The following is a 21,258-nucleotide window of genomic DNA, read 5'->3' as shown; positions in this document are numbered from 1 at the left end:
ATGCCAAGGTAAAAAGCAGGAAACGATGAGTTATCAAGCAACCTCTGCAGACAGATGCTGGCTGCTGGGTACAGGGGAGATTTTGAATTAAGAGGTGCAAGCGCCCCAGCAGCCTCTGCCACTGAAGCCAAAGGAGAAGCAGGGAACAGTCACACTTCCTCTGCAAACAGAAGGAAGGTTTCAAAACCAAATCACTCCCCAAAGGGTCAGTAAGGAAAAAGGCTCAGATTTCACAAGCATCTGGTTATCTGGTAAGATTATCAAAAGCATGTAGGTGTCTTTAAACAGCTAATCCCCTCTGGAAAAGAGAATATCTGTCTTAGTAGCTTAATCACCCCTTAGTGAAGCAAACAAAGTTCACTTCAACTTTGAAGGTAGAAGATCAGAACTTAAAAGGAAAATCTCAAAATGGAAAAGAACCTTCTCTCCCACCTGCAAGGTATGAAAGACAAAGGCACATAGAAATGAGCAGTTTTACCCTGTCATTTTTGCAGCTGTCCAGCTAACTAATAAATAATTAAAACTCCAAGTGAGCCTCATGTTTGCAAATAATTATTTCAGTTGTGACCATCTGGTCTAAAACTTTTCAGTAACAATTATGAAGTACCCTGATGATATGCCTTTGATGAAAAAAAGCAAAGAATAGAGATACTGAACAACAGCAATTTTAAGTAGTCCAGGTACAGCCAATAATTAATTGGAATTAATTACTCATCTGTCTCTGGTGAGTTTCTCTGTGTTATGACAGCTAAAAGTGAGATAGAAGGAACTCAAAAAAGCAAGAAATTTTTCACAATAGAAATAAAGAAATTAAAAATGAAAACCCACATCTTCAGGTAGAGATATGCATTGATATTCTCTAACACCTCTTCAAATACAATTTAAGCATTACAATCCAAGTTTCTTTTTATCTGAGACAATTCAAACGGGAATTATCTCCTCTCTCTCATGAAGGAATGTATCTGCACACAGTCTTACTGCTTTTCTAACTCTCTCTGCTTGTATGGTTGAAAAGTACAGTCAAGAAATGGTAATAGGAAGGGGAGAAAGTTATAGGCATACAATAGCAAGACAAGCAGCTCCTGATACTGAATTATATTGCAGGATTAATAGATGGTTCTCATTAATATATGTTACTAAGTTCCTTCAGACCTCTCAGTTTAAGACATAGCTTTGTGAACCAAAAAGCCAGTACCATTTTTTTGGTACCACTACTATCTAGGACAGCATGTACTATGTAAGGAATCATAGAAGTGTTACTTTGATGATAAAAACCCATAGTATATATTAAAAAATAAAGCATTACCAAAGTTAGTTTAATAGCAACAACAGAAACATTTATTTTTTTTAAACACAAGTTATTTTCAGCTTTCAGTAGGTTCTTCCATACAAGATGGAAGCCTAGAGTTCTTTTGTATTGTTTTGAAAGGGAAATTGGACATACAAAAACTTGTTTCTGCTTATTTAGAAGCCTTGTAAAAATTCTTGTAGCTGTGCAACTATTTCTGTATCCACGGTTTCCATAAGTGCCTGAAAACCTTGCTCTCCCAGCAATTCCTGCTGTGCCTTTAGCTTCTCATAGATGAACTGCTGCAATGACACAGTGTGTACAGGGTCCTTCAGTGCAAGCTGTGGAAAACATTTAAGAGAAAAATATATAACAACACACTAAAAATACTCTGCATCTTACTCATCTCTCTTATAACCTCAGGTCAAGAAAAAACTTCTGCTTTTCTTTGCACTTAATTGAGAAACAAGAGGAAAAACACCTGTAAAGCAAAGATCAAATTAATTACTATCAAAAGCAAATACCAAACTATTTGAAACAGTCTCAAATCATGGATCCAGTCTGCTGTAAGATTTCACCCTTCTAAAAGATAAAACAATTTCAAAGCTGCTTTGTTAATTACTGCCAAACGAGTTTCCCATAATTCCTAAAAACCACATCAGATGTTAGCATGATAAGAAACACTTTAGATATGGTCAGTTATATTTTATTAGTAAGGAAACAAAACACTGAAAAAGTTGAACTAGTTTAGATTATGTGACAAACAACAGCTAAAATAAACTGTCCATATATGTATAAAGAACAGGCACATTTCAGTAGTAGTACCTATATAACCTCATCAGTCCAGCTGGATTATGCAATTTTCTCTTGGGCAGGAAAGGACAGAGTATTTGTCACTGTCTTCCACATGTTAACTGCTCTTAATGAAAGCAAAAAGAGGGAAATGAAATGGTTACATTGACAGAGGACCTATTCCTATTTTCAATATCAGAATACAAGTGTGGGCAGGCTAAGGACATGGATAGTTATAGCATTTGTCCCTCACTCCACCAGGCTGGATGAAAGGGGACGGGAAGCAGGGACACCTGGAGCTTGCCACATCATAAAGGAGGATGTTGAAATAAACGGGCAATTACTGCAGACTTGTGATCTGTTCATGTTGGTATCAAAACCAAACAACACTACTATTTGTTTCCTGACCTTCCAGCATAAAATGTAATGCCAGATCTCAAAGCCCACTGAAATAGGAGACTTCTGAGCTCATAATACCCTGCTATACTACTATTTCCAAAGAAATGAGGCATATTAAACTAGCACAACTGCTCTTTTGGCATGATTAAAAAAAATAATTGAATTTTAATATGGAATGGAAGACATTAAACCTTAAGATTATTTACTTATTTATTAAGCAATATTATACCTAAAACAGGGGGAAATACTGATTGCAACAGCCACATAAATGAAAGACACAGTAAAACATCCAAAACCAATAATTACAACAAAAAATAAGTTAGTCTTATTTCTTATGAACTCCAGTGAAAAAGCAGATTACTTTTTAGCCTGTTCCATCAGTGCTTGCAAGTTCTTCTTTCTTATTATGGCCACCTCACCCTTCATATTGCAAATTGCAGTTCATTCCCTCAGTATTCCTAATATTGGCTTTTTACCCTTCAGTCCTTCAACACTTTCTACTATCCAGCTATTTTACATTTCAAAGGTAAGATATGATCTTTTTATTACTTGTTCCTAACTTTACACTCTTTTGAAAAGGGCAGTAATTGCAATAATAGTTTAAAATTCTGTAATAATTCTTCTCAGTAGATGTAATCTGGTCTCTAGAATATAAACAGACTTTTCTAATAAAATTTCTAAACCACAGCTACTCTAATCAAGATTTGACAAGGTTAGTGACATCCTCAGAACAAAAGTGCTGTATTGTTTTGAAAATAAAGGGTTTGAATCCTTGCTTATTTGCAAAGCTTGCTGGAACTTCAAGTCTGAGCTATCTTTAGCATCTCTTATAATAATAATTATAGAGATCCTCTCTAGCATTTCTTAGAGGTGCTAACCCTCTAGCACCTGCCTCATAGGAGGTGATGATGGGTTTCCAAATAATCGTCTGAATCATCTCTGCAATGCTACTGAAAAGTAATTAATCTTGAAAAAACAACCAAAGTTAGGAAGATGACAAAACTTAGTATTTTACATAATTCAAAGTTCATAATTTTTTATTCCTAACAGAGATGCCAGATTTGCACAATGCTGGGAGTTACAGGAATAAGATACTATACGCACTGCAACTTTGGTACATAATTACTTTGATTTTAGAAGTATTATAATTCCACATTTTCTTTTTCATAAAACTTCAGTGAAGCTTAAGTTTTATGTAGTCTTTCCATTAGATAGGAATGTAACTGAAACACTTCTGCTGCATATTTACCAACATATGTTCTATCAGGTCAAGAGAGAAATTGCACAAAACAGTTTATTGCAACAAGCATAAACCCATCCCTCACAGTTCAAAGCAGCAGCACTGCAAGCCAGCAGGGACTTTTGTAGCATGGTTAATGCTTGCTGCTAGAAGCAGCATCTAGTATCCATAAGCCACATGGGACTAAAGAGTCTTCAGACTTAATTAAGGAGTTAATACACTAATTTGATTTTATTCAGATAGTCATGTCAAAAATATTTCAAGTAAATTAAAGAGTTTCCTGTGATAATAATAAATTCACTTTCTTTTCACTCTGCATTTTTGGAACTTGTATTCAGAACTAACAAAACAAATGAAATAGCTCGGTATAATTAGTTTGTTGACAATATTACACAATCAGCTAAAGTCTTTGCTGAATAAGCAAGCAAAATCATGGGTTTGTAAGAGCAGTAAGCACTGTTCTTTATTCATTGCATTTTCCTTATGACAAAATTAAAATAATATCTGGTTTAAGAGAAGACCCATTAGATGTTTTCAGATTATTCTATTTGCTTTTTGGAGAAAAAATCATCCTCTTGAAAACTGAGTCTCCAGCTTGCTAAGCACTGAGCATCCAATATCAGTCCAGCACGGAACAAAACCCTATCAGTATTAACACTGGCTACTGAGTCTGTAAACACTGGGTCAGGGACTATATTTTTGAATATAAGTATGTATGCTTAATTCCTAGATGTGTGGCCAGAGGGTGGTTTTTGTTGTGTTTTGGGGTTTTTGGGGGGGGGGTTGTTTTTTTGTTTCTGGGGTTTTTGTGGGGTTTTTGTTTGGTTTTGGGTTTGTTGGGGTTTTTTGGTTTTTTGTTTTGTTTTGACTGAAATGCTCCTGAGTCTGATAAGAGCAAAATACACTTATTTTCCACTTAAAAAAAAAAAATCCTAGAAAATTCCACCAGTTTCTTAGTCAAAACAGCCTCAGAGAGGAAACTGAAGTTTGGTGAGGAAATAGACATTATTGAAATGTGCTTTACGCTGCTCAGTGAAAATCCAATTTGAGTAGCTTTTGAATCTAGTTACTTTACAAACTGATCTTGAAACTGGACATGGGTGATTATCTTGGGGGAGGGGTGGGCGAGGGTGGACTGAAGAAACTAATCTTCCACCTCACTGGTTGTAAACAGCAGTTTGAATCAGAAAAGCAGTACAGAGGTTTTACAGAACCACCATTTCCCATCCCTCCCAACTCTGCTTGCCAACATCAATGGCACTCTGCAGTTGTTTGAACCGGTATTTGACAGGTGGATCTTTCCTCAGCATCTTTAGATTACATTACAGTAAAAAAAAAAAAAAATCACACTGTTTTCAATACACAATTATATATTATTCTGTATTAAACCAATGATCTAATCACAACAACCAACAACATAAGCCAATGGAATGGCATTAGAACACAAGACCAGGTAGTAAAAGTCTAATGAAACTCAGAAGCGTGTTGGTGATATCTGAATTAAATCATTGAAAAGATTTTCAAGAACTTGAAAGAGTTCCAGAACTTGAGAGATTCTCTTCAGTTTAAGTATGGATTCTTTGATACTAAAGAGGGAGCAAGAATGTGGGACAAAATTATACGTAATTATCATGATGGTTAGTATCTCGTGACTGTGATGCTCTGGGAAAGACTGGGAAAATAATTTAAGGAGGGAATGTATATTTTACTATTAACAATGATTATAAAATGGAGTCAGACAGGCTCCTAATACCAAAGGTTTTAACAGATTTCAGTAGGACTCGCATTAGATCTGTGGCTAATTTATAGATTAAATGTATAAGGAGAAATTATACCCCAAACAATGAAGTACTACTATTGGTAAACCACTTTATCACATAAAACTTGATAATTTGGCTTATTACATTGTAGCTCATTTATTTTTGTGAAGATATGAAATCATGATTCATCTAGTTTCTTCCCACAGTGGGGTAAAATAAAAAAAAAAAGCCCAAGCCTTCTATACTTACATATAAGCATTACTAAAACATGTACCAGCATGGATAATTCAAGTTTAAATATGATAGATTTTTATTATCTTCCAATCAAAATCTTCATTTTTCCTCTCCACAGTTTCAAGCAGAGTTGGAAAAGCTTAACTCCCTTTCTGGACAATGATATTGGAGTTCTTAAAAACATATGTTAAGGGCACATAAAAATAAGTCACCTGAAGTCTACACACTTTGTGCAATGCAAGGTCATGAATCACTCTCCACCTATTTACACTTTCCTCAGTATATTTGCAATGAGACTAAAATACAGCTGTATCTGGAAATGTCAATTACATAAAATTATCGTAAACTTATAAAGCACTGTTCTAGCTAAAACTCTCTTTAGTAATCATCAGCTATGCTGTCCTGGCTACGACTGAGTTAATTTCACCAGGAGCCAGGACAGGTGACCCAAGCTGGCCGGGGGCTATTCCATACCATGTGACATCATGCTCACCATAAAAGGGGGCTGGTCGGGGACAGGCCAGGGACAGGCCGAGTTGTGGGATGGGTAAATTGCTTTCTGTGGTCACCCATGGCGAACATTCCGTTACCAGTACTGCTGCTGAGTGTTTCCCTCTCCCTTGCTGTCCCAGTAACCCGTCCCCATCCCAGCCCTCGAGACTTTGCCGTTGTTTTTCCGTTCTCCTCCCCAGCCCGCCGTGGGGGGAGGGGTGAGCGAGCGGCACGTGGTGCTCAGCTGCTGGCTGGGGCTGAACCACAGCATATGCATAATAATAAAAAGAGGTACCAATGACAGGATAATGGGATAGATTAAATAAATATATCTAGATCCTGTGCAAACATTGGGAAGTGATACTGAGCACGGACCATGCCAGTTTATCTTTGTTTTCTCGTATTAACAGCCTTAAAAGTTGCAAACCATTATTATTGTGAAAGAGAAAATCCCATTTATCTTTGCACTATTGTTTTATGAGGTTTAAACTCTAAACCCCGATACAAGCTGCTGATTCAGCAATGAAATACATAACAGGGTAGAAACCGCTTGCAGGAATGAAGTCAGACAGGAGACTAGAAACTCTTAAATCAATTGCAGATTCCCTTTACATTGTTCCTGCTTTTCCTCTTCTCACTTCAAATATTTGTTCACGCTTTTGTTTCACCAGAGGAGGTATCTGCTACTGCAGTTGTTTAAATGTCACATGAATTGAGTGTGTGCGCTGATGCTCCTACAGAGAGGAAGAAACTTCCAGTACAGGTGGGTAAGAATGTACATAGATGATGTTTTAGTTTTAATCCAGTTTTTCAAATCAAATGCTAGCTGTTCTTTCAAAGCCATGATTAACAATCCTGGTTATTATTTGACACTTCTACCACTAGTGACCTACCCAAATGACCTTTATCATTTGGAAATAAACCCCAAATTAAAACAAACTGTCAAAAGCCATCCAAACTCTTTTCCTCTGCTACATGAAAAAATAAAGTACTGACTAAAGTACTGTCCACAAATATTCTTTTGGATATATGTAGATCAGTTAAAGCAAATGTGTGACAGGGCTACACGCATCTACTCAATCACCCAATTCCATGTTTTGCAATTACTCAATGCCAAGCAGCTCAGACTCTAATTTATTCCACAGCACTCGCACACTGCAGTTTTCTGTGTCAGGAGCCAGTTTCCCTGAACTCCTGCAAAAATTAGTTAAACTATGACACATTCAAGGATTAGGTTGGACAAAAATAGCACAATTGCATTGTACCTAATCCTAATTTCATCTAAATCAGTGCTCCTTATTAAGAGTTCTTTACATTAGAAAAAGGTTCTCTGCAAGAATATGAATCAACAGTTGTTCAGGTAGAATACACAATCTAATAAAGATTGTTCTAAATGAGAAATTTGTCCTGCCATGACATTTTGGTAATCTTTAGCTCCCTGTGTTTTTCAATAAACCTTTTTTAGAGTGTCTTAGTATTATAATGTCCAGATTTTGTGAACAGATGATGTTTAGTTTGGCAACAATTTCCACGACTCAGAAGGAAAGCAGAAGCATAAGTGTTGTGGCTGCGAAGTTTGTCATCAAAGCATTTTCCTTTTTTAATTCAGGAGATGACTCAAGAACAATAGATGAACCAAATCCAAAGGCAAAGAATTTAGTCTGACAAATGAATCACATAATCAGTTCTATAATTGAATAACAGATCTAAAACTTACAATTTTTTTTCTTTTGTCTTGTTCTGTGGGAGGTTCCTCATCTTCTGTAACTTTGGGCTCTTCAAAATGAGACATTAACATGCAGCTAAGAATGGGAATAAGAATAGTTTTAACATACATTATCATTAAAAATTATTTTAAAGCACTTTTAAAAAACAGGACAGATATAAGGGAGTTTGATGAAAGTCAGGCAATCTCTGTTAGCAAGGTGTTTTTTTTTGAGAACACTGAATATAAAGAAGCCTGAATGCATGTTCTGTGTCACCTATACCCATGTAACAGTCTCAGTTATCCTCCAAATTTTAGCTCAAGTTCTGGATTAAAAATGTATTTCTGCATACAGAAAACAGACTATGTGGGCTTAAGAAAATTAATATAGAAAAATCTATAGTTCCTAACTAGAATTTTCTAATCTTTCGAAGGAAGTGCTATATGAGCACTCTGTATCCTATCAACATGAAAATCAAAGTGGCATATACACAAAACTAGCAAAGATTTCTCATTGCATTCATGTTTTCCTGTGACATTTTTAACAAGAGAACCTGAAAACCAATATGCTATTGGTTCTAGAAACAAAAATCTGCAAGACATTGAACAATAATGTTTTAGGTAGACAGAAATGAGTTAGCTTCTGTAGTCATTTATTTAAAGGGTTTTTTTCTAGGCAGGTAAAGCAGTTTTTAAACTTATTTTTTGTTTTGCTCTACCCTCAACTAGTAGGTACCAATATGCACAAATAACAGCTATATTTCAACTACTATTTTTGCAGTAAGTATAAAACCAGAAAATATATTAAAAAACATACTTAAAATGCCAGAGATTTTTTTGTCTCTTGAAACAGTTTGAATGGGCTTTATAAAGACAATGGTGAAAGTTATCCTATAGCAAAACATGTGTTCTGTTCACTTTACATTCTCTATATTGAAAGAATACACAAATAGTCCACCACTTTACCAAACTTTTCCTAGAAAGTCTGCTTTAAAAACCCAAAGGATTTAAAAATCACTCAGGTGTCAACAACTTGCCACCATGTATTAGGTATGTCTTATGGCAGCAAGGACGCATAATCCACATATTACAAAGCACCAAGACACATGCACATTATTGCTCATTTTCAGCCCTGCACTACCGTGCATTTTTAATTGCTGCATTCCACTAGCAAGTGAAATGTTCCTGCAGGTAAGTTGAATAACTGCTTTGAAGTTACTAAAATGAAAAAAGTTGTGATTTTATGTGAAAATGTTCAAACTTAGTCTGTTTATATATTCAGTTTTCTATTAATGTGTTTAGAGCTGTATGAAACACTTGCTAAACAGCATGGCAAAAGGGTCAAATGCTAACACAGAAGCCATTTCCAGCAAAGGGATTAGTTATTTCAAAATAATACAGCAAATCCCATGCCTCTTCTCATAAACGGCATGATTTCTTGCAACTCAGTTTATTAAAGAAAAAGGAGACAAAAATGTCAATTGCCAAACATACAAGATTGAACTAACTTTTTCAGACCTTGATAAATTTTGGGTACCACAAAGCAACTCAAAAAACTAGGAGAGGAGGGAATAAAAGAGAAGATGATAAAGCTGGAAAAAATGTGAATATTGCTGAGCCAGGACTAGAACAACAGAATGCTCCCCTTTCCAGAAAATATGATGTCTTCAAAGCTTTCTTGTAATTATCACTACAACACATAAACACTAGGAAACCTGGCTGACTGTAATCCCTTGTTATTGTAAGCCAGGGCACTGTGTAATCATCTGAGCATAACCTGATTAAAATTCCAACTAAAACCTGGTAAGACCTTTTTCTCTGCATTTGTATTGGAAAGGCTCTTCCAAAATCTTACTGCTTTAACTAGAACAGTTTCTTCAAAATTTCCAGTTTGAGTTTATTCATTGTCAGCTTAACACTTAAGCCAACACTGTTACCTAATTTTTTCTGTTGTCCCTATGCATGTTGATCCCCTCTTCATCCTTTAGTGGCTGCAGTTCTATATTGCTTCAGCCTTCATTTTCCTATGCTAAACATGCACGTTGTTTTAGTCTCTGCACTACAGCAATTAGATATCATAATAATCAGTGGAGTACGCCATTTTTTTTCTGAACTAGTTCATTCTTCTTCAACCTGGAGAGTTGGAATAGTGAACATGACTCCAGATGAGTGCTCTCACTTTATTTACTTTCAGATGATGTCAAAAATCTGTAACACAAATGTCAGAATCTTTCAAACAGCCCATTCAGTATCTGTCAACAGAAATATGTCCTTGGTTCAGTATGCCTATATTTTATAAAGCAAAGACAATGTCCAGAGTTTGGAAAAGTACAGTGACAAGTTCTACAAGACTTCAAGCTTGAAATATAAAATGAACTAGGGCAAAGTTTTATTTATTTCTCTGTGAGAACTCTTTTCAACAAGTGCTGGCAAAGCAACATGTTTAGAAATAGAAGGGACCCTGTAACCTTGTCTCAGATAGTAAATAAAATACAGTGCCAAAGCACATTCCCAGACTTTGGAGTTATGTCCTCTACACTGAGAGTTAGGAAAAAACAAAAAACCACTTTTGCAAGCAATTCTTGAGCACAGGTCAAGCTCAGTGTGAGTGTGGACCATTATCAGTGCACACTTGTGTGCGTACCACCTGTTTTAAGTGGAGGAAAACTTAATAGTTTACATGCAGGCTGCTCTGTGCCAGCTGGCTTCAGTGCCAGCAAACATCCCCATAAGCAATTAATTGTTTACTTCAGATACAGTCTGTTCCATTACCAGGTTAATTATCTGAAGGTTAGAAAATGTTTGATTCTAGCATCCAGTAAATACTGTTATTAGAATATAGTGTCTGTAGGGACATCTTGCAGAGCACCTGTTTTTAATGTCTTACAACTCCATCATTCTGAAAGTATGTAGTTATTACAGGGAAAAAAAAAAGACAACATTAAGATCTCTGTCCTAAAAAAAAAAAATCCATATTATTCAGTGGTTGTTTTTTTTTAACTTTTCTAGCTTTGACGGAATACTAGCACTAACCTGGGAGTTAGAAGGAGATGAATGAGCATTGTGCAGTGCACTCTCAGCACCCCTGCCACCAACGAACTCTTGCTCCCAGTTCTGGAAACTGTCTTTTGAGATATGCCCTGTAGCACCAGATGTGCTAAGAGGAGTAACTGAAGAAGTATCCTTGTGGGATAGATTCTCAAGTTCTCCAGGCCACGAAGTATTGTACACTAGGTGCACTCAACAAGGCTGAGGCATTTAGGAAAAGGTCTTGGTTAAACTCCAGATGTTACACTCAAAGAGACTCTGAGCTACCACCCTATCAACATACAAGTTTGTTGGACTGCAATTTTAGATATAATAGTCAAGTGAGCAAAAAGTAAATCTAAGCATATGGACATTTTAAGACATCATTCAGTAGATAACTTAATGAACAATATAAAATTATACAGACTGTCATTCTAGGCCCTCCCTCCATTACAATTAGTTTGAAGACCAAAAATTTCTTATCTTACTAAAACATTTACTCTTGTGACAACAGAACTCTTACAAGCATGTCTTAACTGCCTACAGATTTTTCCAATCAAAACACCACATATAAAACAGTACTACTAAAGTTAAACCCACAAAAATTAATTATTTTTCCACTTACTCTTTGTATGTTCCTGTTTCAGGATCTTCGGTCATAACATCATGCAACCCTTCCACTGAAATGTTGATGATACCACAAAATTTATCTTGGATAACACTGGAAAAAGAACAAAATTTATCTTAGATAACATTGGAAAAGAACAGGAAAGTGACTTAGCTAAAGGAACTAAACAGGAAATTTGCTCAATAACTGTAAAGCACTTTTACTAAGCAGTATTTTCATTGCTTAGTGCTTAGCTGAGCATGCTGTCAAGCAGCTAATCTAATATATTTTTAATTTCACAAAGGCTTAAAATACGCAAGAAACATTATGCTTAAGTAGAATAAAACCTCATATGCCACTGTCGAAAACCTAGAAATAATTGCAAACGGAATAAAAGAAAAAATACATTAGCACAGGACTCAAGAGCTGAGTGTGGAGGGCATGTTCCTGCTAGCAGGGACGTCAGAATACTGGCTTCTGTTCCTAACACATTTACACATTTTCTCACATCGCTATTCAGTGTAAAATCTACACACAAACCGTTGAGCAAAAGGCATCTTGTAAGGATGGTACACTCCCCTATTCTCTCAGTCCAGCCTTATTTCTTCACTCTCCTAGGCAGCTGAATGACTCCCCATAGATGGTGAAAAATATCTGCACCCAGTTCTACAGGAGCACCACTTCCCTGACTATAAAGAGAAAGGTGGGGTAAGATTTCTCTGCTTAAATGCAGGCACCTCCTGCCATTTGAAACACTAGGCTATTTAAGACAACAGCAAAGGGCTGGTAGGTATCGCTCAGGACTTAAGAGATAAGCATCTTTCCCCAGCATGAGCTGAAGGCCACTGGATACTCCCCTGCAATGCCCAAAATGACACTAACCATGTTTAGACACTTGCCCCTGCTTTGAGAATTGATGTGTGTGTAGGGTAAGGGCACAGAAACATGATCTCCCCATGGTGGATAAAGTAGGTGCCACCAGCTCCTAGTTAATGGAAAGCAGCTGTGACTGCTGTTTCTGCTGAATTTCCTGTTACTGCAGGTCTAATGCCAGAAATGTGCTATTGTGGGACTGCAGTGCATAGACTCCTACTCTGTGAACTACAAAAGGGTGAAGATATACTGCAAGTGAAAAGATCTTGGGAAGACTGCAAAAGTTCCAACTACAAGCAGCAAAGAAACAGAAATGGCCTAACTGGTGATGGTAAACTACAAGTCTTTTGCTGGGACTGTCATTGACTGAAGCATTTTGTTACTCCCTGTTTGGAATTTCAGGTTTAATTTTCCCCCAAAAGATGCCACTGCTGTCTAGCAGGCAGAAGCAGACATGTACTATATTTTTTTTAAGATACTGAATGTTAAGTTCATGTATTGTAGTATGATCCTTTATGTTTTAAAGTAGACAAATCTATTTCTTAGTATTTGTTAATTTCCTTTTCTTATATGGGATGAAAACTGAAGAACTGGATAAACTGTAGCTCCTTGTACATTAGTTATTGGATTTCAAAAACTTCTTGTCAGACATACAATAAAACTTGATCTATAGGATAAAAAAAACTTCATATAGCAATGGATGCTTTGGAAAAAATGCATATTAAGTTAGAATAATAAGCACATAAAATATTTCTTTTAAATTGGTTTTGATAAGATTATGATACAAGTCATCGTTTTGTTTCCAAAGGATTATTTTTGTTCCCTTTTTTATTCAGCTACTGTCGAATGCCAGGATCTGAACTGCATTTTACATAATCAAATTTGAAAGTCCTAAATTCCACAAAATGAAAATTGGCACAATTTTAAGCTGGTCTTGCTTATTCTTATTATCATCAAGTATATATTTTAAAAGAGACTTTCTCCCTTGCCAAAAAGCTTCCCAATCTCATTCAGAACAGCAAAATATTACATGTTGGGAGACTGAATCTCTAGGAGTCCTGCAGACAGCAAGCAAACAGCCTGCCAAGCACACAGCACTGCTGAGAAAGGGAGCGCTGCCTGCTTAGCAGCCTGCAGAATGAGCCCTCAGAGACAGAGCAGGTTTCTTCACTCGAGCCAGAGGTTCCTGCCTGGCACACCTCCCATTAAAGCTGTTTTGCCTCATACTTATTTTGAAACACATCTCTAGGCAAATGTCATTAATGTGGTTAATACTTTCCAACATGAGAAAGGAAACAGCTGTCCTCAGATTCATGTCAGTAGAGGACATGGAGCAGTCAACTGAGAACAAATGCAAACACTTTACACCCTGGAGAACTAAATCATGCCCTCTACGTATGCACTATTTACTTAATACAGGTTGCTATCCATTACCTGGTAGTTCTATTTCTTCCTTCCAAGCTGCATGAAGAATCCCTAACAGCCACTGAAATTTTATACTGGGAGGGAAAAGAAAGGTGTTTGACCCAATGAAGGCATAGCCTTTTCATCAGCTGCAAGGCTAATTATGGTCAATCTATTCAGGGAGGTTACTTTAATTAACCAACATATAAATAAATACTGTAGGCATACTGCTCATTAACTTTATGGGTTTCTTCCAAGTTTGCAGACTGATAGGAAGAACCCACATTTCAGTAATTTGTGCTTCCAAGGATCTGTGATATTTCCAGAAGAAACTGAGGATAGTGGTTGAAGACTCAAAATACTGTTGTTGATAGTTAGCTCCAAAGCGCATACAGAAATCATTAGTTTACTTGGAGAGGGTATTGTTACTTTATGGCATAAATGAGGAATTATATTTTACGTCTTTCTTCAGTGAAAGATAGAAAACTCATCGCGATTTTTCTTTTTTGAAGAAAGCAAAGCTAAAGAATGTAGAAAACCTTTCAAAAGGGGGTGACTGTTGTCTGCAGCTTTCAGTAAAGATAATACCTTCTCTTTTCTCCCCCTTCTTCTTTTTCCCTTTAAATGGGACATGATGTTTCTTCCTACCGAAGGCTCACTGAAATGTTTACCAAGTATGGAATCATTAAACAATGCAACTATTTTTAGAACACAAGACACATGCTGGTGAAAAATAAAGACAGTATAGGCTCATTGTGCTTTGAAAAAAAGAAACAATTAAAGTTCAGTGGCAATATAAAACACATTAGGCCTTATTTTCATAGAAGAGAGCGAGCATGCCATGCAAATCAACGTAATACTTTTTTAAATAGACTAAAATTAGCCTGCTTATTTCAAGAAATACATTATAAAGCCATATGAGTAGATTGAGAAAAGACTGGGATCTTGTATTTAGATGAACTTTCAAAATGGAACAGTTAATACTGTCCATACTAAAATCTTAACTCGGGAGAAAGGCACCATTTAAGCAGTTTCCCCCTTGAATTGTAGGTAATCCAGATCAGCAATGGAGCAAACAACAGCATCAACTTGTTACTGCTTTTATAACTACCCAGTTTCCTTAAGTTACTGAGAGAAAACCTCATTTGATATGCAGCAAAAATTATCAAAAGACAGGCCGAGAATTAGAGGATTAGTAACTTCTATAAACTTGTTAGGATCTAAAATATTCCAGTTTCAAAGATGCAATTAACACATATTAATGTCATTTTTTATTACAGAAAGGATCTTTTATGCTGTCTGTAAATAAAACTTACCTTGCCTATAATAAAAACAAAATGTAACAAACATTTAGGGCAGCTTGTACATGAATAATCTCAAACCTTTTATTTCAAAGTTTGCATAATTTGTCAAATAAAAGATTTGTAAAGGAAAAAAACAGACCATATCTGTTCTGAAAAAAGTAATATTTGTTTTTTCTCATTCTGTCTATCATTTCTAATACACTCAGCTACCTATTCAACTTTTTTTTATCCTGAGGTTTTACGCAAAAATTCAGAATTTGGATTTCAATTACATAGATAGCCACTGTAAATAAACCTTTATCATCAGCTTAATAAAACATGTATCATGATTAATTTTTAAGGATACTTAAATAAAATGGTCCCCATGTCTGCTATGGGAAAACATACTTTTTCAGACATTAAAAGGAAGAAAAGAAAATCTTTTCCACTCTTCTGCATTCATCAGGATGAAGCAGTAAACACCAAAAAAAGGAAAAGCTTAATTTCCTATCTTTACTAGCATATAGTAGATTTCAGAAAGATTAATTAATTCTTTATTCTTATCTCATTAGCCAAGGAAAGAAGTGGAATGGGACAAATGGAGATTATTTTGCACATACTGTAAGCAATGTAAATGATTATTCCACACACACATCCCCCATGGTAGGAGCTGGACAGTGCTAAGGAGCTCATAAAACAGTCATGCCGCAGCTAAGACAACATTTCCAGGGGAGGCCTATGGCTGACCACAAACTTGATGACCGTAAAGTGCCATTTTACTTCATGAGGGCAGACTCAACTAAGTCCTCCAATGTATTCTCTAATGATTTTAATAGTTAGATGTGTGAATCACATCTGTGCATGAAAGGATCTGTCTCCTAGTGTGAACATTTAAATACAAAAGCTACTAACTGCAAAAGAAAGGTATTTCCCCCACAAATGCATAATGATTCTCTCAATTTCTTATTAGTCTAATTCACATTGTTGGCAAGCTGGATATTCGAGGATGACTCCACTCCAAAGGATGGTTTCCAACTGCCCCAACTCCTTGCTTGCATGAACAGCTCTGACAGCATCAGTTTCCTTTCATTCTCCATCACTCCAGATGGTGAGACTCATACCTGGCAAAAACAACTCCTACAGCAGATTGTCAGTGGAAAGGATGCGCCTTCAGAGGGAACCTCTCGTGCTCTTCAGTAGAGAGCAGCTGTGGAAATCAGAGCCTAAAACAAGAGCTGTCCCTTGTTTGATTTCTTCAAGAACTGGGTTTGTTCAGTCTTAATCTTTGCCCAGTCTCCTCTCTAACAAAGGCACAGTGGCATTTATAGCAACGAAAACTTAAAATTCAGTGGAAGCTAGTTAAGTCTATTATTTCTGAAGGTGTCCATAGAAAATTGAAATATTAGAAATATAGCACATAAAACTGCAGAACTAATTACTGTGCAATCCCCGATTGTGCAGCTGTTATTAAATGAAAACAAATGTAACACTAATCATGAAGAATTATGTAGGAGTGGCAGAAAACAACACAAATGGGTTAAAGAGAAAGAGACCATAACGAATTAGCCACCTAAAAAAAATTAAGCATGAATTAGTCAATGTTTTCCTTCCTTAAAAACCATTTACTCATTAGATTTAACATCTGATCTACAAGTAGAAAGTTAAAAAAAAGTTTCTACTCAAAAGATCCAAAATAGTTTAAGCTTTTGCCCAAGTAGCCAAATTAAGTGTTCCATAAAAGTATTTGATCTGTTATACAGTAAATTACAGTAAAATATAGTACTACAATATAGTAAATTGGCATTTCATCACATTCAAGAGACACGGATAACAAGCAACAACAGAGGCACACTTGCACATTCACAGCCACACAGTGCAGTCAAGGTCTATCCATGTACTGGTAGCAGCTGATGTGTGTCATTCCTGCACATGAACTGGAGACGGACAAACAGGATGATAGGGAGCAGCAGAACACGGCCAGGCATGCGAGCTACATCAGCAGAACAAGAGTTACATGGCTACAAAAAGAACTGTGAGGGCAGTTGTGGTTTATATGGAGAATGCCCTGGTCTCCAGGTTGGATCCTGGAACAGCAAGACACTTTTACACAACTTCAATCCACCCCATGGAGGACAGGCTATCAAAACATTATTCTCTATTCTTCCTTGAGCAAAACGATCCAACTGTAAATTGTGTTGCTTATAAACCAAGTGGTTGAAGTCTCTAGGGCACAGAGTATCTACAAAAGTAAGTCCTATTCACCTAGCTGAAAATTTTACAAGATTAGACTATTTGGAACATATTTTTATGACTTTTTCCTGAATAAAGTTTGAATTACTGGTGTAACAATGAGGAAAAAAAAAATCACAGAAATTCAGGTTGAAAATAAAGCTACAACACACTAAACATAACCTGACAGTACTGTAAACAGAACATCAATAGTCACAATAGAAATAAAAAGTTAAAACCAATGCAAACTACATAGTAAAATAATATCCATCTTCTGAAGATGAAGCCTAATATTAGGTCTTCACTAAGAAAATGTACTTTGACCTGACACTTCCAAATATTACCACAAATATGTAAATATCTTCAGCAATTAATCTAGAATTATGTATTTAAAGTGTAGCATATTTCTTCAGTTTATACCTCTTATCTAGCCAAAACCTCCCTCAAACTATTACTACACAGATGACAAAATATCTTTTGTTGATAATAATTAACCAGCTGTCTTACCTTAGCCATAATAAACTTAGTCAATTTTTCAATGCAACAGAAACTTAGTTTCCCTATTAACTCCAGTTTCAGATATCATTATAAAATGATACAGATACACACTAACAAAAAATTCACTTTAATATATTCATTATACAGACTGAATACATAATGTTGTATATTAAAATGTCACAGATACGAATAAAGTTTGTATTACTTTAAATTTTTCTTTTCCTTGAGAGTTTGAACATGCTAGATGTAAATATTCTTGCTTTTTTCCCCATTGTGATGATTAAGAGGCAGAGAAGATTACAATAAATAAACAAAGCATTGGTTTTTTTCCTCATTCCCCCAGATTTCTTGGCTTCATGATCTTGCTAAAAACTGATCTTTTGCTTGCTGCAAGCTTCAAGTTAGCCATGGAATTTCTATAGAAACTTATACCATTAAGTACTGCAAAATAAAAATAAATATATGTGTGCTTTATACTGCACATATACTTGAGTTATAGGTGAAAGACCCCTACAACAGGGACAGAGGATAATATACCTATCCATGTCAGATTTAAATGGCATATAATAAAAATCAATAAACTTCAAAACATAGGAAGCAAGTGATGATGCAGAACCCAAATTATACCATTTTCCACAATTCTATCAATCAGTTGATTTTAATCAGTGAAGGTATTTTTAGAAAATTGAGTTCTTGATTTCCTGGCATTTCATATCACAATAAAGTTAACAAATCAAATGAGATAATTACAGTGATGAGTGTTCAAACAATATGACCTGTGCCTGACTTTCAGATGCTGTTCGCTTGAGCAGCCTGATTTGGTCCAGTTCTGAATGCCCCATTGAATTCTGAGTTAAAGACTGCACTGGGTCAGTTATGTTGTATCTGCCAGGCTGATAAAAGCCATAATATTCTATTCTCTTTTCCCCTGAGTTTTCCAGCACCTTTAGTTTCTGTCTAAACTGAATAATTTTACAGGTTAAGAACAGGATCACAGCACAAGCCAGAATGAAAAAGGCTAGTAAAATGTCAAAAGCCTGACTCAGCTTTTCAACCTGTTGTGTACAAACTAAGGACGTTTTTAATGATACAGGAGCAGCATCTGTTGGAAATAAACTTTTCTCTTCTACAGTTCTGTTAACAGGTATAGCCTGTGCTGGTATTTGCACCGGTAATGTTGTTAACACTGTAGTTGGCTGTGATGGAGTTTCAGCAGCATTTTCACCATAGGGCAACAGGTTAGCAGATGTAGTTGTGGTTCCTTCCCTGAAAGCAACATATTTAGTTTCTGCATTGACAAACTGTTCAAGCTGTTCAAATGTGTTGTGCCTGTTTCCCTTGTGCCACGCCATCAGCAAAGTGGTAGCGCTGTGAGGGACACCTGCAGACCCTTGACTCCAGGCTGCTTCTGGGCTGGCAGTGGGGCTACGGCAGTTTGCAAACTGAGCCCACTTAATGTAACGCAGAGGTCGACCACGCAAACTCAGGGGATTCACACAGTGAATTTTTACAGAAATAGGAGACGATGCTAGCCAGTTAAGTAACCCAAGCATTTTGCAGCTGCAGTTCCAAGGGTTATAATTTACCTGTAGGTGAGTTAAAGACACTAAGGGCTTGAGCACTTCAGGTTCTAACTCGGTAATATTATTAAATGCTAAACTGAGTATTTTAAGTGATTGCCCCATTTTTTCAAAGGTACCATCACCAATACTGGTTATTTTATTTCTGTCTAGTTGCAGATACATTAAATTGTTCAATAAAGTAAAAGTGCTGGAATTTATATTTTCTAAATCATTATAACTTAATATTAACTGGCTTAAGTTGTTTAATCCAAAAAATCCATTTACAGCAATACATTTTAGTTTTACGTTTTTTAAAGACAGATATCTAAGCTTGTTAAGTCCTTTAAATGCAAAAGGATGTATTGATCCAATGGGGTTGTGAGACAAAGAAAGTCTTTCAAGATTTTTGAGCCTTCCAATAGCATTTGATGGCACAAGTGTTAAGTTGTTACCTTCAAGGAACAAATATGCAAGGTTTTCAAGATGACGAAATGCTGAATCTGATATCCGTGAAATCTTATTATTGGCTAGGTTAAGTGTTTGAAGACTTATCATTCCCAAGAAAGTCTCACTTCCAAGGACACTGAGACGATTTCTTTGAAGTGTTAAATATCTAACAGAAAGGAGATCACTAAATAATCCTCTGGAAACAAAAGCTATTTGATTATTCTGAAGGTATAAACAATGAAGATTGGAAAGGCCTTCAAAGATTCCCGGATCCAAGCGTTTAATATTATTGTTATTTAGATGCAAGTAGCACAGCTTGGGGAGTTCCACAAAAGCTTTTGGGTGCACGTACGAAATACCAGAGTTATCCATGTAGAGCGCAGCAAGCTTCTGAAGGCCTCTTAGTTCATTTGGAGCAACGCGCGATATATTATTCCCGCTAAGGTACACAAGAATGGTCGTTTTTGGAAAGTTCCGTGGGATGGTCAAAAGCCCTAAATTACGACAGCTAACTTGTCTCCCTGTGCAGAGCTGGCAAGCAGCTGGACAGCCAACAGATTCCTTCTGGAGCAGCAACAAAAGAAAACAATTAAGGATATACAGAAATGCTCCCGGGCAGGGTGGAGAACTTTGCAGACCACACATATCCCTGTCTTTGGCCTTCTCACTCATCTCTGACTTCGCTAGTAGAGATAAAAAGAAATTTATAAATACTGTTAATTCAAAAGTTTGAAGATTCTGTGTACAGTCTTTAAAATATAAGCATTGCTTTCAAGATTGGTATTTTATGTATTCTCCTTTGATGGCAAATAAGCAGTTTAAAAATACAACTTATAAGTTTGAACTACCCTGAAAAAATTTTCAAAGTAAACAAACAATGAAACAAATGTACTGCCAACTTAGGCTGACAATATTTAATTGGTTGCAGCATAAAAGCAACTAAGCTGCCAAAATAACAGCTTCTAGCAAATTCAAAATACTGCTTATTAACTATTTGCTATAGTTAAGAATGACTAGGATAAGTTTCAGTAGCATTGAAGTAGAAATGCCAACTGGAAAGAAGTTTTCTTTCACTGGCAGCTCATTTATAATTTGAATTTTACTTTCAAAAAGCTAAGTTACATTCAAAATAAATAAAAGCGATTTCTTACCCCAAATCTGAAGTTCATTATTTCTGATATTTTGCCATTTTGTAGTTCTTTGGGCTAAGTTACAAGCTGACTGACTATATTCATCTGTGAAACCTCTGTAAGCGCAGTATTGCCGTGTAACAGAGCACTCACATTTTGCCCCAGGATTTGCAACTGTTTGCTCAGGAAACTAAGAAAGAAGTGGTTAAAGTCAGGTTGCCATGGATACAGGAAACCCTGGGACAGGAAGCCATTTTATCTGTGCTTCAGAAGTATTGTTGGAAAGGA

At 36.2% G+C, this 21,258-nt stretch overlaps 2 protein-coding genes across 6 annotated transcripts in view; both read right to left on the bottom strand.

Moving 5' to 3' along the window:
- Positions 1 to 1,325: 1,325 nt before the first annotated feature.
- Positions 1,326 to 21,258, bottom strand: part of IPO11 (importin 11) — a 93,814-nt gene continuing 73,881 nt past the window's right edge. For all 4 annotated transcript variants that reach the window (XM_054808790.1, XM_054808789.1, XM_054808788.1 and 1 more), the window contains 3 exons: positions 11,563 to 11,658; positions 7,923 to 8,007; positions 1,326 to 1,629 (listed from right to left, as the gene is read on the bottom strand). In XM_054808790.1, coding sequence (XP_054664765.1) covers positions 1,465 to 1,629; positions 7,923 to 8,007; positions 11,563 to 11,658 — 346 coding nt within the window. In that variant the 3' untranslated portion in view covers positions 1,326 to 1,464. The remainder of the gene's footprint in view (positions 1,630 to 7,922; positions 8,008 to 11,562; positions 11,659 to 21,258) is intronic.
- On the bottom strand, positions 18,009 to 21,123 carry LRRC70 (leucine rich repeat containing 70). Of its 2 annotated transcripts, none has more exons than XM_054808798.1 (2): positions 20,992 to 21,123; positions 18,009 to 20,523 (listed from the first exon to the last, which is right to left on the bottom strand). In XM_054808798.1, the coding sequence occupies exon 2, from the start codon at positions 20,510 to 20,512 to the stop codon at positions 18,578 to 18,580; it is 1,935 nt and encodes a 644-aa protein (XP_054664773.1). In that variant the 5' UTR covers positions 20,513 to 20,523; positions 20,992 to 21,123; the 3' UTR covers positions 18,009 to 18,577. The 2 variants fall into 2 exon arrangements, with proteins under 2 accessions (XP_054664773.1, XP_054664774.1); XM_054808799.1 differs by having other exon boundaries at positions 18,015 to 20,404.

This window comes from Grus americana, chromosome Z (genome assembly GCF_028858705.1).
Source record: "Grus americana isolate bGruAme1 chromosome Z, bGruAme1.mat, whole genome shotgun sequence".
In the NCBI taxonomy this organism is placed as follows: Eukaryota; Metazoa; Chordata; class Aves; order Gruiformes; family Gruidae; genus Grus; species Grus americana.
This window is presented reverse-complemented; position numbering and strand designations above follow the sequence as displayed.